This window comes from Ictalurus furcatus, chromosome 20 (genome assembly GCF_023375685.1).
Source record: "Ictalurus furcatus strain D&B chromosome 20, Billie_1.0, whole genome shotgun sequence".
NCBI lineage: Eukaryota > Metazoa > Chordata > Actinopteri > Siluriformes > Ictaluridae > Ictalurus > Ictalurus furcatus.
The window spans coordinates 1636466-1652078 of record NC_071274.1 but is presented as its reverse complement, the minus strand read 5'-3'; the positions used below and the strand labels follow the sequence as shown (position 1 = coordinate 1652078).

The 15613-nt window shown below is 44.9% G+C and overlaps 1 protein-coding gene across 2 annotated transcripts in view; it reads right to left on the bottom strand.

Moving 5' to 3' along the window:
* Window positions 1-8128: 8128 nt before the first annotated feature.
* Window positions 8129-15613, bottom strand: part of cdh6 (cadherin 6) — a 32443-nt gene continuing 24958 nt past the window's right edge. For both annotated transcript variants that reach the window (XM_053651571.1, XM_053651573.1), the window contains 4 exons: window positions 14749-14870; window positions 13616-13733; window positions 13215-13466; window positions 8129-11170 (listed from right to left, as the gene is read on the bottom strand). In XM_053651571.1, coding sequence (XP_053507546.1) covers window positions 10659-11170; window positions 13215-13466; window positions 13616-13733; window positions 14749-14870 — 1004 coding nt within the window. In that variant the 3' untranslated portion in view covers window positions 8129-10658. The remainder of the gene's footprint in view (window positions 11171-13214; window positions 13467-13615; window positions 13734-14748; window positions 14871-15613) is intronic.

Below are 15613 nucleotides of genomic sequence, written 5' to 3'. Positions count from 1 at the left end.
CGCTGTGTCTTTCTCTGGGTGAATATATCCAGGTTATTAAGCCATATATTACCTTGGATCTCCTCGGAACGAATACGATGCAAGAAAAATTTAATTAAACACAACATTTCATGCATTTGCTCGCATTCACCATTTATGTCGAATTCCATTTTGAACCCACAAACACTTCTCTAGATTAAAGATCTGGTCCTCGATGCTGACTCAATTCTCAGATCTGCTGGTACAGTCACCCAAACAGGTGTGATTTTGAAAATGATTCATGGTGCACAGAGCACACCAGAAGGCAAAATCGAACGCTGTTGAGCGCTGTGGCTAAGAACTAACAGAGCGAACTGAACACACATGCGGCTGCCGGCCAATTTCTCTCTGTACAATATGTCCGAGTCCAACAGATACGCTGTGCTGCTGGCCAAAAAAAAAAGAGAAGGTGTAGGAAACTGCTCCGCTCCTGGGATCTTCTCTCCTCACAGCTTTCTGTCTAAAGCTTCAAGCTGCATCATTTAGCAAGAATAATAAAATCTAATAAAAGTCTAAATTTCAGCCTTTTCTCCGTTCCCAAGCATCCTCCTGCTCTCGCGACTAATTACATTCACTGTGCGTGTCCGCCTCGCAAATAACGCAATTTTTTCCTGATACATTTTAATAGCATTGTTTTATCAAGGGAATTTGTGGGTATTACTAAAATGGCTTATTCTGTCAGTTTATGTGGCATGGACCGTGCCTAATGAGCTATTTTGGCAATGGAGGAGAGATGGAAATTGTCAGGAATGGCGGCGGTATGATGACAGTCAGTGTTTCATTCTGCTCTATCCAGCATGAGGTAACTTGTCACACATAAACCTTAGAACAATGGTGATGTTTTAAAAGCATTGGATACGATAGGAAATCCAGCAAAGCTAAAGACATGACACGTTTCGTTTCGTTTAAGAAATGCCCAAACAAAAGTTGAACAGCGTGAGAGATTGGGTGACGAATTCTTATTCCAGTGGCGCAGTGCCTGAGAGTGAGAGCGACCGGTGTAAGTTATAGAAGTCGATGAGAGACTCAGGCTATAGCAAAAGGCCTCAGACTGAAGCAAGTGGGTTCATTACGGAGATTGATGGGGAAACTCACATCTGACAAAAGAGAAGTGTAGACACATACTTCACAAAGACTGTGGTTAAACCCGGCTCAAACCGGCCTGGTCATTCAAGTTCCCAGAGATTCTAGGAGAATGGGTCAGTGGTGCAATCTCAGAGAGGATGATCACACGGAGTTGCACGAGAGTTAAGGTTAGGGTAAGACTTCAACTGTGATTTCTGAGAGTTCATTCACGTTTTCTGAGAAACTCGAATGGTTTGAAATCTGAATTTGAAACGGTTTGAAATTTCACATCTGAAGAGTTAAAGGTTTTTAGGCTGATCGTGCTCTTCCTCCCTGACCTAGTCAACCAGTATGAGGATGTATTTGTTGATAGACGTTTCAAAACACTACTGTAAGTAACTCCGGATAAGGGCGTCTGCCGAATGCCATAAATGTAAATGTCAATAAATGAGGTTAAAACTGGCTAAAACTGGACTTTTCATTCAAATTACTGGAGAATCCCAAAGTGGTGCTTACCCAGCATGGGCACATTTTAAAGACTTTGCACGAGCTGGATCAAGACACAGTATCTGAAGGAAGTTTATTGTAAGGGGTTTTATCTGAAAAAGTTTTCCCAAAGGAAAATGGTCCTGCATTTGTACTTGACATTCGTCTCAGTTTCAGGCATTGGTCTCGCTAAATATGGTCTTGGTCTCAACCAATGTTTGACAAGAAGTAACTTCTAGAAAACATAGCCTAATTATTGGTGCAATGCATGAATCTGAAGCTAGATGAAGTAAATGTGTGGCCTTGAAAAGGAACTGACGGTTTACTGATCATGACTTTCTCTCACTTTCATTTGGTCTCAGTCTTGACTTAGCCTTGACCCCCTTAAAACTTGGTCTCGACTTGATCTTGGTTACTCTCGGTCTTGCACTTGACATTGGTGGACTTGACTATAGCCTTAGATTCAAAACATCTGATTGGTTAAGGTTAAGGTTAAACCCGAAAATCTTCTAGATGAAGAGCGAGCATCGTTCTCACACACATCATATTTTATTCATTCACGAAATTCTAAGCTTTTCTGAGAATCCGAAAGAGTTCAAACCATCGGCATGGCTAAAGGTAAGTTAAATGTTAAACCTGGTTCATAGTGATCAAGGGTCAGTGGTGCAGTGGTGGTCCTTGGCCAGCAAGGTCATGTTTTAAAGAATTTGCATGAGCCAACTTGTATGAAAACATCCGAATAGTTCAAGTTAGAGCAAGGGCTAGCTCAGGGGTATTCAACTAAAATCTGTAGGTTCAGCTGGATAAAAATCCTCGTTTACAAAGCAACAAACATGACCGAGTTGCAAGAACACTCGCATTTTAACACCTAACCATTAGTGATTAGTTTATGGCTATAAATAAAACATCACTCCAATGTGGTTCCATCAAAAAGATACATCTTTTTAAAATAAATGTATACTTCTCAGTCCAATCATCTTGAGAGAAGTGAAAATGCCATCACTTTACTGATCAGACAAAGAGTAAAAGAAATAAAAATCTATGAAAGCCTGTGCGAACTCTTTCCTTTTTCAAGTACTTGGTTCGGTCTATTGAAACACATTGCTGGCTTTGCATCGAGTCCGTGTTTCTCCAGTTGACCCCGGGGTTAAGAGGTAGTGGTTATCTTTTCTTACAAGCTCCTTCTTGTTAGGACAACAAGCCAAATCGGGGTCAGATTTATCTCAAGCAATGCATGCTAATGATATTTCCAGCTTCTTTAAGCAAAACCTGATTTTCTTGATCCTCCTGCGGACATACGTTTTGCACGAGACAATTTGTATCGCAACTTACAACAGGAAGGATCGGGGTAAGGGGTTAAACCGGTTGAAATCAGAACGTTCACTGAAATTCTTTGAGAACCCAAAGGGTCAGTGGTGCATTCTCTCGGCCAGCGTGGTCCCATTTTAAACGCGACTTGTATAGAAACTTGAAAACGATTAGATTAGTGCAAGGGGTAGGAGGTACTCGTTATACTCTTTTGTTTAAAGCCCCTTCTTGTTAGGACAAAAGGCCAAATCGGGGGTCAAATTTGTTCTCGAACAATGCATGCTCCTCTAATCTTGATCCTGTTGTGACCAAACCATTTGCAGGTCCCGTTCAGAGCTATAAACAATGCACCACTTCCAAAGCGAAGACTTTTGTGCAAGCCTGTCCTTTCAGTAGTCATGCGTTCGCTCTCAAAGCCCATTAGCATGTTTTAGAGACAAAGCCTTGCACGTTAAGCACTTCCATCTCCCAGCTCCAGATGAGATTATTAATAGGTTGCTGGCTTGGTTAAAAGAGGCTCTTCAGTAGAATCAATGGTGCACTTGAAGGGGACGCTTTGCAAGTGGACCTGATGGTCAAGCCCTCATTGTTCAACCTGAAGAGTCTGGATTCTGTAAGCCATGTAATGCCATCTGAAGCTATTCTGTTTAAAACCAAGCCAGCCATAAGAGACAAGGAACAAGAATGTGTTTTACCATGAACCCAATTCAGCAATATTTCATTGACCTAAACTGGAGCGAGATGTTTTTAGAGAAGTACCAGAATTGGAAATGGAATAAAACCTAAGTTCAGCCTAATGGAATAAATGTTTTCAAGGGCATAAATCTGCTAGAAAGAGGCCATTTCTGCAAGGCATCGCTAATGGACTTCGCTTTTAGACACGAATGTAGGTTCATCCTTACGGACACAAGGGAGCTTCTTCACTCACCAGGGAGACGTCACATGTGTCTCCTAAGTAGTCCATAATCTCTACTCATCTTTTTTCCCCCTCCTGTCCATTGAATAATGGATTTACGAATCAACTCTGTCAGAGCCGGACTGACCTCAGAGGCCACGGTCTCTCCGGGGATTGTTTCGCCGAGCGGCCCAAGGGGACCGGAAATCATATTCCAAAGTGCGTGTCTGGAGGAGCATAAATTATTCTGATCATTTTGCGAGAAATGAATGCAGCAGGTGAAATGAAAATCTTCCGAGGTGACGGAAACCTGATGATCTTTCATTTTCTTTTCAACCCGAGTAAACATAAAGTCATAACGCAGGCATATAAAAGAAAAGAAGAAAAAAAAAGACCTGGCAACCACTTCACATTTCCAATGATAATCCAGAGCAAGTGATGACAGCACGGATGCATTGTGGGATGAGCGTGAAATGCTGAAGACGAGGGGTTCTGAAAGGAAATCGATCGCCGTCTACTCTCCCGGTGAATGGAACACACAGAATACGGCCCAGGGCAAAATAAATGCTCCTCTTGAAACTTTTATCTGGGGAAACAACCTTCATCTTATGGTCCGTTGGAGAAAGATGTTAACACTTCCGATGTTGATTGTTTTGGAGAACCCTTTCATGTTGAAAGGAGAACGTGTTTGCTTAATGAGGCCTGAAAAAGTTCAGGAGTTCAAGTAAAAGCCCTTGCGAGAGGCACAAGCTGCGGATTTGTGCGTACATTGATTTTTTAGCTCCTTATACTTTCGCGTGGATGCCCAGGATTGTAAACAAACGTCCGTCGCTGAAATCTGAGGATCCCTTACACGAGGTAGATCAAATGGGTTTCTCATTAATGAACCTCTCCAGGTTCTCAACTTCATCGTGTTGGTTCTTTCTGTCCAAAATTCTTCCAATGTAAGACACAAGACGAAGACCTGGGAATACCAAGGACTGTCTGAGAATCCCTAGAGCTGCTTTCAGATTTCGCAGTGTTAGTGTTTAGTCTGTTTGGGTTAGTCTGTTTAGTCTGGTGCGGTTCTTTAGACCGGTGAGAACACAGCAGTCGCACTGTACCCGGGTCTGAGAGTGTCTGAGCGAGGTGGAGGAGTGAAGTCTAGTGAGAAAACGATTCAACTCTGAATCGATGCGACTGCAGGAAGCGGATCAAACATGGAGTGTGCTTTGGGTTGCGGTGTGTTTTTTTATAGATGTCGAGCTGCTGAACCGAGCCGAAAGACAGAGCTGTTGAGCTGCAGAAACGCTATACGCTCTTGAGATTTGGACAAAAAGTAAGTTAACCGCTGGATGTGACGTTTCAGTGAGTTATTTAGAAGTGCTGATTCCGTGTTCTCTGACCTTGGATGATTTTTACGTTTAACTTCTTAAAGTTTTTTCCATCGCTGTATTTCTGACCAATGATTGGATGTTTTCAGCCCCGCGATCAACTTCTTATTTTTTGGCTTGTTGCTTTTTAAAAATAAATTTAATACACGACAACGAAACCAAGTAGCAAACGAATCAAACGTGTCGATTGCGCTCGGATTCAGACTCAGCAAACGTCGTGTGAAACTTCTCCTCCTCCTCCTCTTCGGCGCCGCCGTGGAATCGTTCTTCCCGGTATCATGAACAAAGTAGAGTTCATTTAAAAATAGCAAAACGTACTTTCGTCCCGTGTCAAATTGTTCACAATGCAATAAAAAAGTGGGAGGGGGGATGGGGAGGGGGGGCGGGGGGAGGGGTGAAAGCCATTCAACTGAGAGGTGTGTAAAATTAAGAGATTAATGTTCCACATCTGTAACAATGCAGGAAAAAAGCGTAGCGGTCCACATTAATTAGAGTAATCCATCAAATGCGTCGGCCATGACGCTGCCTAATGATTGCTTTGAGAAGTTTTTAATGAGCACTAAGCACACTACAACTCTGTTAGATAAAACAGTGACGTATCTCCACACATGCTGCTCACGAGCTTATTTTCAGCCACAGCCAAATGTCCTTTGTGCCACGAAATAAATAGTCTCTAGCCTGGTAAATGAATCAGAACTATGATGGAAAAAATGAGAGAGAGAGAGAGAGAGAGCGAGAGAGAGAAAGAAAACAAGAATAATGCTAAGCAGTCATTCAGCGTACGAGTGGAAAATAGTTGCGATAATAAAAAATAAATTCCGCATTGCTTTGATAATAGAATTCTTTTTTTTTCCCCCCCACGGATTTTTTTTCTGTACGTTTGCTGCGGCTTATCTCGATGGAGTCGTCATTGGGCTCGACGCGTTTCTGTTTCTGCTATTAACAGCGAAACCTGAGGTTGTCAGCGGAGACGTGACATGACGTTAAAGAGGGGGAAGAAATAAGAAATCGAAGCGTGAGATGAGGTAGATCATCGCTCAGCGCTGCTCCTTGTATGACATGCCTGTCCAAGATTAAGGCTAAACAGACAGCCGAGGTTAATAGAAAGCGACGTAGCATTTTTTGCCTTGCCGTGATGACTGGCGCTGCAGATGCGATATGGCTGACTGGCATTGATTTAGACTACACACACACACACACACACTGAACCACAAACGTTCAGTTCGCTCAAGTGAAAAGCCTTAGATTTGGCTGTTAGCTCCAAACAAAACAAAACAAAACAAAACAGCAAGAGCTTCTTTTCTCACTCGCGTTTCATTTTCTAGCAAACATTCATCATCACGTTAACGAGAAATCCGACGTATACGGTAAACGATGGACCCCGAGTGCAACGCAGCTCTACGGCAGAGACTCGGCTCGGCTAGTTATTAGCATTTATCATCTATCGGCGGTATTAGCATGGAAGTTGGAAGAAACGTCGGAAGCTGATCTGTTTGAGCTGATGTACAGATGAGGACGTGAGAGCGCTGGATAGACTACAGCACTGAAGCGCCGCTGCATCGCTCTCTTTACCTAAAGTCTTCCTTTAGCTAGAGATGAAATCTCTCTTCAGCGCTATCGGCACAGCATCGCGTGTCACGGAGGAAACCATTTGAAGTGAAAATATAGCGAAAGAAGTTCCAGAAAATTTCATTACAGCTCATATCTTCATTACAAAGTCAGACTTGAAGATCACGTGTTAATTCTAAAGATTAACATGCAAGTCGTTCAGGGTGGATTTCTCCTCTAAGACCTTGATTATTAGCTCTGGAGTTGGATCATGGGGGTGGAGCTGGTGCACAGAGAGAGAGAGAGAGAGAGAGAGAGAGAGAGATCGTTTTAAACATTCTCGCCCTGCAGGCTTCGAGTCAGAGAACTCAACATTGCAGCTTCTCTATTTATTTATTACCAAAGGCTAGCATACATAACCCTCAATCAGCTTAGCATGACAGAGATTAGCCACACGGACCATGTTTTAGGTATTGCTTTGTGGCCTCTGATCTCTCTCGTGGATAATCTCATCCCTGGATTTGAGCTAGCTGAATTTTGATTGGACGTCGTCTGGCAATCCACGTCTCGGCTAGATCTTTGTCAAGACCGGATCGTGAATCCGGACCGTCCGGCTAACGCTACAGAAGAAGTCATGCCGATGCCTCAGAGAGAGACTGTTTGAGTTCAGAGGCTCCTCATGCCACAATAAAACACAGTTCACCAGGGCAGGGGCAGGACGCATTAAAATTAAGCCCTTAATGCATTTGTGCAGGGAGCCAGGCGAGGATCAGATGAGATGAGAGTTGGCGTACATATTCAGCGGCGTGCTCGGGGCGCCAGGGTGATTGAGTTAGAACGGACGTCATGTGAAATGTCACCATCTGCCTCGATGCCTGATCCCAAACCAATTTAAAAACCGAATCCCCTCCCTTTTCCCCCCACGTCTCAAATCCAGCAGCAATTATAGATCGGGCTAATTAGCCGACGGTCTGTGACGGGCAACAGCCAAGGTGATGCTTTCAATTTCACTCGCAACCATGGAAATCAGGCCTGGAGGATTACGTTCCAGTCATATCGAGACGTGATGGCAGATTGACACTGACTATCTTTCAGTAATACATTATGTCTTAATGGTTAATCCGTGTTATAGACCAAATTACAGCTGAATCCGACCTAACCGTCTCTGGAGGACGAAGATTACTCAAGATTAGTCAATATTTGACGTTTCTCAGCTGGTACCATACGATTTTCCCATCATTCTCTTTATTTTGGAGAATTCCTTTCCCTGATACTGAGCTGCAACGTACAATATATCGCCAAAAGTTTGTGGACACCTGACCATCACATCCATATGTGCTTTTTTCAGATTTATTCCCTCTTTGCTGTTAGAACGCGCTCCACTCGTCTGGGAAGGCTTTCCACTAGGTTTTAAGGCGTGGCCGTGGGGATTCGGGTTAATGGTAATGAGTCTTTATTGATCACGTATACATTACAGCACAGTGAAATTCTTTTTTCTTCGCATATCCCAGCATGTTAGGAAGCTGGGGTCAGAGCACAGGGTCAGCCATGATACAGCGCCCCCTGGAGCACAGACGGTTAAGGGCCTCGCTGAAGCGCCCAACAGGAGCAGCTTGGCAGTGCTGGGGCTTGAACCCCCGACCTTCCGAACAGTAACCCAGAGCCTGGCGGTGCTGGGGTTGAGGTCAGGCCTCGTTGGAATGTCAACGAGGCTCCAGTTCCAGGTGTTCAGTGGGGTTGAGGTCAGGACTCTCGAGTTCTTCCACCTTCTTCCAACCGTCGCACACCACGTCTTCACGGAGCAGTTAGGCGAAAAGCACTTTTATAGCTGCTTATAACTTTAAGTGAGAACTAGCTTGTTTCACATGTAACTATAAACGGATAAAAAGTACGACGTGTCGTTTATTAATAACCAATGATTATTTTCCAATAACGACACGTCTTGACGTGTTTTATCTCTCTTATACCCACAGCAATCTGGCAACGCATGTTTTAAAGAACGGCACGTGCTTTTTATCCGTTTATAGTTACATTTAACGTCGTGCAACGTCCGCAAACAAAACAAGTTTGTTCTTAACGTAAGGCGTCCGCCTTCAAAATTTCAGTCCTGAACGTAAAGCGTCGTCTTTAACCCGCTTTAACGGTTTGCTCGAGTGGAGGATGATTGCCTCACTTTGTTGCGGCTGCTAAATCATCAGACGGCAGCTCACACCGCTCGTGACCTGAAGGTTTAACAATCCCAGGACTGCCGGAAAGCCAGCGTCGGAGTCCTCGAGAGAAGAGTCAACCCTCGACGGCTCAGGTTTGTGCCTGGGTTCCTGTCAGAAGCCGTTCTGTATAAAGGCGTCTGTCGAAAGAATAAACCATTATCTTCTGTAAAAGAGAACATTTATTGTAATAAGAGGAATCTGTACATCATATGAACTGCATGGAGTTTCCACACCTGGATCCAAAAACACATTTAAAACAGCAACGTAGGGAGTACGGATTTCAAGAATATTTAGTCGTGTTATGTAATATAAATATTTGGTACAAAATATCACGAAGCAAAGTAGTACATGGACATCATCTACTCTCCCGGAAGAAAAAAAAAACACCGCGACGACGCACTGTTTCATAAAACCACATTTTTTTTTTTTTTTTATATATATATATACAACATGAGTTAGCATCACCTTTATTTTACAGTATATCACTGACAAAGCACGGGAATATTGCAGGTGAACTCTGTGCGCCTAAGCCACAAATATTTACCCGCTGCTCGGAAGCCGACTACAATCATATGTATATTCTTTAAAAAATAACCTCTTTTCATCCCCTCGATAACGGAGGCGGCGAATCCAATTCCAGACTCATTTTTATGTCTGGCGCAGAGGGCAAAAATATAAGGGCGGTGATTTATTTTAACATCCCAGTCATAACTCAACATCGGACCGCTGCGATTATCATTCAGAGACGGGATGAATCATCTGGGGAGGAGGAGGAGGAGGAGGAGGAGGAGGGGGGGGTGGGGTTAAAACCAGCACAGAAGAGGAGAGGGATGTGGTTATTAGCACGCGCGGTGTTAGCACGTGTGAGTAAGACTCGTGGATTTCGAGGTTCGAGTTGATATTTCTGTCGGTTTTCTTCTGTAAAAACATAACTGGCGGGACGGTCTTGGAAATGAACGCGTGTGTGTGTGTGTGTGTGTGTGTTTTTTGTTTAGCACGAGGTGATTTCGTAAATAGGCTTCTCGGGGAAGGGACGTAAGACGTAAGCTGGGATGTGGTGGAGACGTGCGCCAAAAATGCGAGTCACATTTCCTGCCTATGAGCGACTAGATAATTGGAAGCTTCTGGCATTTTCTCCAGTAGATGATGAAAACGGGTGCCAATCGCGAAAAACACCTTTTTACCCGACCCAAATTTCTGAAGCACCGTGTCTGCTCGAAAGCACTGACACTATGTATGTACATCAAAAGTAATACTGAAAAGTCATAAAAAAAAATAATAAAATAATAAATCAGAACAGAACAAAACATACAGATGATCGGCTAATCGGGGCGCCGGATCGTTAACGCTTGCTGATGTGGAGCGGAGTGTGAGCGGGCTGTTTTTCCCGCTCCACAGACACGTCGCTAAAAAGTTTGGTCCTTCGTAAACCGGTCGTTTTTTAACGCTTCTCAGGAAGAGGAGTCCGTAAACGATTCGTATTCCCAGTCCTTCCGAATTCAACAATAACGTCAGTTTTCACGTGGGATTACCCGAAAAACGTGCCTCGCCGTGACGACCTTCGTTCCGAAGAGCTCCGGAAGTCAACCGGTTACGTTACGACTCCGTGTGTTCAAGCGTCTGCTTTGTGAAACGTGTTCCTGTCTGCCGGATCGAGTTGGGGACGAAGGAGAAGGGCACTTTGTAAGAATTCCACTTTGTAAGAAATACAACGCTTTGTAAGAATTCCACTCGAAGCAAGCTGAGGCGTGCGTGTTAGGAGTCCCATTCGCTCTCGTCGGCCCCGTACATATCGGCGAGCTTTCTGAAGCGCGGACCCCACTCGTTCAGGTAGCTGTAGTCGTGCTGCGATTCGGACGTTCCCGAGCCGAGCGAGCTGAGCGATTCGGCGACAGAGCCCTCGCCCTCGTAGGCGTAGGTGGCGAGAGAGTCGTAGGGCGGCGCCGCAGGGCTGCTGTCGTGCTCCTGGACGCGCTGCGTGATGAAATTCCTCACGTCCGAGTTGTCTCGGGACGTCGCGACGGGCCGGCGGAGGAGAGTCGCCGGCGGGTACGGCGGATCGGACGGCACGACGTCGCGTCTCAGTTTGCTGCTTTCCTCCATGACCTCCGGGTGGCGCAGAGCTCCGATGTCGAACGCCTGCGTGTCCTCCTCGCCGCCGCCCTCGTCGTTATAGCTCACCACGTTGTCCCGGACGTCCTCTTTCGAGATGATCAGGGGTTCCTTCTTCTTCTGGCGCTTCAGAGCAGCAAACAGCACGACGATCACTGAAGAGAGAGAGAGAGAAAAGAAAGACTGGGATGGATAATCGACACGTGACAGTGGCACGTTATCCAAACAGTTAGTCAATTCACAGTCCTCGCTGACTGTAGTGGGTTTTTTATATATATATTTTTTTTTACGCATACTGTTATGCAAACTGTTCCAGTAACTCTGGATGAGTAGGAGAAACAGCCTTGGATGCAGATTTGAAGGCTGAAAGGTACAAAAAAAACAACAAAAAAAAAAAATCGAAAGCCTGTGAGTCAAGAGTAGATTAAATCAGTGCTCAGGAGCAGGCACGCGTGAATAGTGAGCTTTAACAATAAAACACTTGGTGTGTGGATGATGGGGTGTCACCTATACCACTGAGCAGCTCCTCACGGCACATGACGTGAACACACGCCAAATCGTCTTTAAATAATAATAATAATAATAAATCCACTCCGGTGTGATGTTTATTTTGGAAAAAAAAAAAAGTCGCTGAAGCGAAACTGAAGTCTGACGTACGAAGTCGTATTATTTCTCTTTAGATGAAAGAAGAAAGAAAAAGGCTTTCATTTGAATGGGATTTGAAATGTATTCTTTGTCATGGCCTGATTGAAAGTCTGACGGCGTGCCGCGTTTATCGGTCCGGAGCGTTTAACCGTGTCAGGGCTTTACTTTGCATTCGGACCGGACGTGCAGATTTCAGACCGCCCGAGTAGTAATTAATGTAACGCTGGAGCAGACAAAGGCTCGGACTGACAGGCGGAGGGGTGCGAGCATGACGGAGAGAGCGCTGTCTCCCTGACAGTGAGGCTGAAGGATGAGTGCTTCGTAACGGCACGGATAGGAGGATAGACGGACGGAGCGAGTGATGATCAGACTGCTAAAAGCGCAGAAACAGAGTGCCTCTGCTGGACTTGGCCCCTGAGGAGGAAGTGGTAATTCGACTGGAGACTTCGGGAGGAGAAGTCAGTAATGTCGGATTATCGCATTGCAGCCGCGCGATCCCTCAGAAGCCGCCGTCACCTCGGTCGCCTTGGTTACATAAACAGAGTGCATATCAAATAATATCGCGGCCGTCTGGTTTCACCTCACGGGAAACGATTAAAGCGGCAGATTTACAGCATTGTTGTATTTTTACATCCAAAGATCAAAATGACCTCCCGGTGAAATGAACTACCTGACACTTGATTAGCTATGCAAATTATATGCTAATTAATTAATCGATACTTAGTGTATGCATGCTAGCAATATGTGTTAACATGACTCACTTCATTCAAATGCAGTTTCATAAAAATTTTTTTTAAAAAAAACGATCAGATGATTTACAGTAAATACGTTTCCTTTATTTCAACCCTGTCCTTTGAACATCGGCGTTGTTTTAACGTTCAATATTATGACATATTTCCATATGGATCAGCTCTTAGGAGGGGAAAATGCATTAAAAGCTTTAAACCACGCCCACTAAGAGCCGTTCTCGTTTTGCGTGTACGGACTCGACCGACGTGCTTCCGTTTCATACGTACAGACGGATGTATCGACTGCTACTTCGTGGGCGTGGCCTGGTAGTAGCCAGAATTCTTACTTTTACACGTTACATCCTCGGCTTCGTACTAGCTTCGTTTTCAGATTAGATTAGCAAAGCTAACTACTAGCTACGTACACGCACCGAAGGCAACGACAACCTCTTCTACCGCCGTCCTCCCAAGCCTTGTTTTTTCTTCGTAACGTTTCTATACGTTGTATATGTAGTCGGATGTTGTATATGACTGGATGAGATGAAATCGCGCTTATACGGTGGGTTTTTTTTGGGCGGGGAAATGGAGATGTAGGTAGGAAATAAATGGTTGCCCGTCGTTATGTTGCTTGCTAGCGTGAACGCAGGGGAACCCGTCACCCCGAAATCTCCCATGGGTGATTTTAACATCCTCATTAAAGCTCTTGTAGCTTGTACACGAGGGCGGGGCCGTTCTAGAAGAGGTCGCGCCCATCAGGATACCAATATCACAGAATATCTCATGTCTCATTTATTTATTTTTTTTAAAATTTCCACGTGATACTTACGGAGCAGGATGAATACGCAGAGCAGAACAGCCACCAGCGCTCCGGTACTGAGTCCGGCCGTGCCGCTCAGAGCCTCCGCGTTGCACGCCTCCATGTTTCCGTCTCGGTCGCAGGTGCACACGCGTACCGTCAGCGTACCTGTGCTGCTCATCATAGGGAAACTGCCGTCTGAAATCACTACGGCAACCAGGTACGTGCTTTGCTGCGCTCTCCGGAAACCCGTCCGCTGTGTGTAGATGTCGGCGGTGTTGTCTGTGCGAAAACAAGGACACGGATACGGCAGAGCTTTACGAGAGCGGGTGTAAATCTCCGAAAAGCCCAGGATTGGAGCGGTTTTCTGATCGCGCTCGACTTCCCGACACCGCACTCGTAAAAGCGAAAAAGGAAAGAAGAAAACTCACCTCCGTTGTCTCGCACTGAGAAGTTGGCCTTCACCGAGCTCTCTGGCGCCAGCGTGAAGAAGAAGCGGTGGCCGCCTGACGGCTCGTCCCGATCCACCGCCGTTATCGTTTGGATTTTCTGTGACACGATAAAGAGCGGTAATTGAAAAACGGTTTCTATAAAAGCCCCCCCCACACACACACACGTACACACACACACACTGTGACTTGCTGACTTCAGTTAAATGGAAAACAACGTCTGAATTGTCCTTAATGGCTATTGTGTAATTTGTACTAATTAGTGTTGCATATACAAATCAATTCCATTAGAGTTTCAATGAGCCGTGCCGTTTGTTTTCCACAAATCATTTTTAATCAGATTTGTAGATGCTGTAAAATATTTTACATTTATAATGTCTTTTCCTTCCTGTGCCCTTCCTTCTTCACTGCACACACACACACACACACACACACACACTGGAGAGCTCTCATTGGAAGTGAGGATAGCTATCGGCTGAGCGATTGAGCCCAGAGTTGTCTTGTGTGGTTAGCAAGGGCAACTCGAGGTTAAATGCCCTCGTTCAAGGACACGTCTAAAATTTAATCAGCAATCCTCCGGTGCTTAGTGTGCTTCTGCCTGTCGGGCATAGCAACCAGCTGGACTCTTCACCTTCCCGCCCTTCGGTGGCTCCCAATCAGCTTTTCATTATATACCCTAGTCAAACGTACAGTATGACTCACTCTTCACGAGTGTATTCCCGATCCGCTTTCTAAAAGACTTCCGAGCGTTAGACGTGCGGAGTCAGACGCTACGAGATCTCTACGAGAATAGATAAGCCGGTGGGTGTGGGCGGATCGGTGACCTGTGTGATGATGGACAGCAGGCGAGGTGTGTGGAAAGTCAATTATTATAAAGCGCCTCTGATAAGTGACAGCACCTGACACTTAATCTCATCAAGCATGACAAAAAAAAAAAGGTCTCGCCGTCTAATCCTCCGAGGGCGAAATACTCGTCGCAGATCCCTATCTCCATCCGTAGGTCACGCCGCGTTCGACAAACCGCGCTCATCGCGTAGCTTCTTATCGCTAAATTGACACGGTGGCCTCCCGGTGAGAAGAAAAGCGTGAACGTCTGGTAAAATAACGGACTTTACCTGACTGGATTTAGCGCTTTCGCACACGAAGGTCTCGTAGAAGGAGGCCAGCGCCGGCGGGTTATCGTTCACATCCAGAACACGGATGTACACGGGCACTCGACTCGTCTGCTGGGGGTTATCTGAGAAAGATAAAATAAAACGCACACACACACACACACACACACACACACACACACAAAGGTCCACTTAAAAGCAGCGTGAAAGGGAGAAAGCGAATATTTATTCAAGTTAATGGCAGACACGTATTCATTAGCAGTAATTATATTTACTGCCTTTCAAATATAATTCATTACTGTCAAGCAGATGTACATAATTAACTTCTGTTCATTTATTTTTACATTCTCAATTCCAACTTTTCAACATTAACACGGCATTAAGGAATATTCTGTCGCAGTGAGCTTTAGTTAACTCGCGTCTCACCGGTTCAGTCTAATACGTACGGAATAAAACACTCGCGTGTTGTGCTCTTGTAAGAAAATAATCGATCAGTGATGGGATGGAATAACGTTGAGGAATCACTGTTAGCGTAAACTCCTCTGTCCTGAAGATTACAGCTGTACCTCTGACACTGGAGACTCCTTCCGTAAATGTGAAAGAAAGAAATACGCGTTTCTCCGTACAGAAAATGTCACCGTGTGGTTGAGATTTTAACATAAAAACGGTAAAAATTTGGAAATGAATCAGTGATCAGAATCGAGAGTTTAACAGTGCCGTGGTATGACGTTGATTGAATAAAGCCTAGCTGGATGATACGCGAGCGTTAGCTTAGCATTAAGAAGATTACAGTAAATGATATGATTGCGTGACATGCAACACGATCTCCAGATGTCTTTTCTTACAGAACCGTTCTGGACCACTTTAA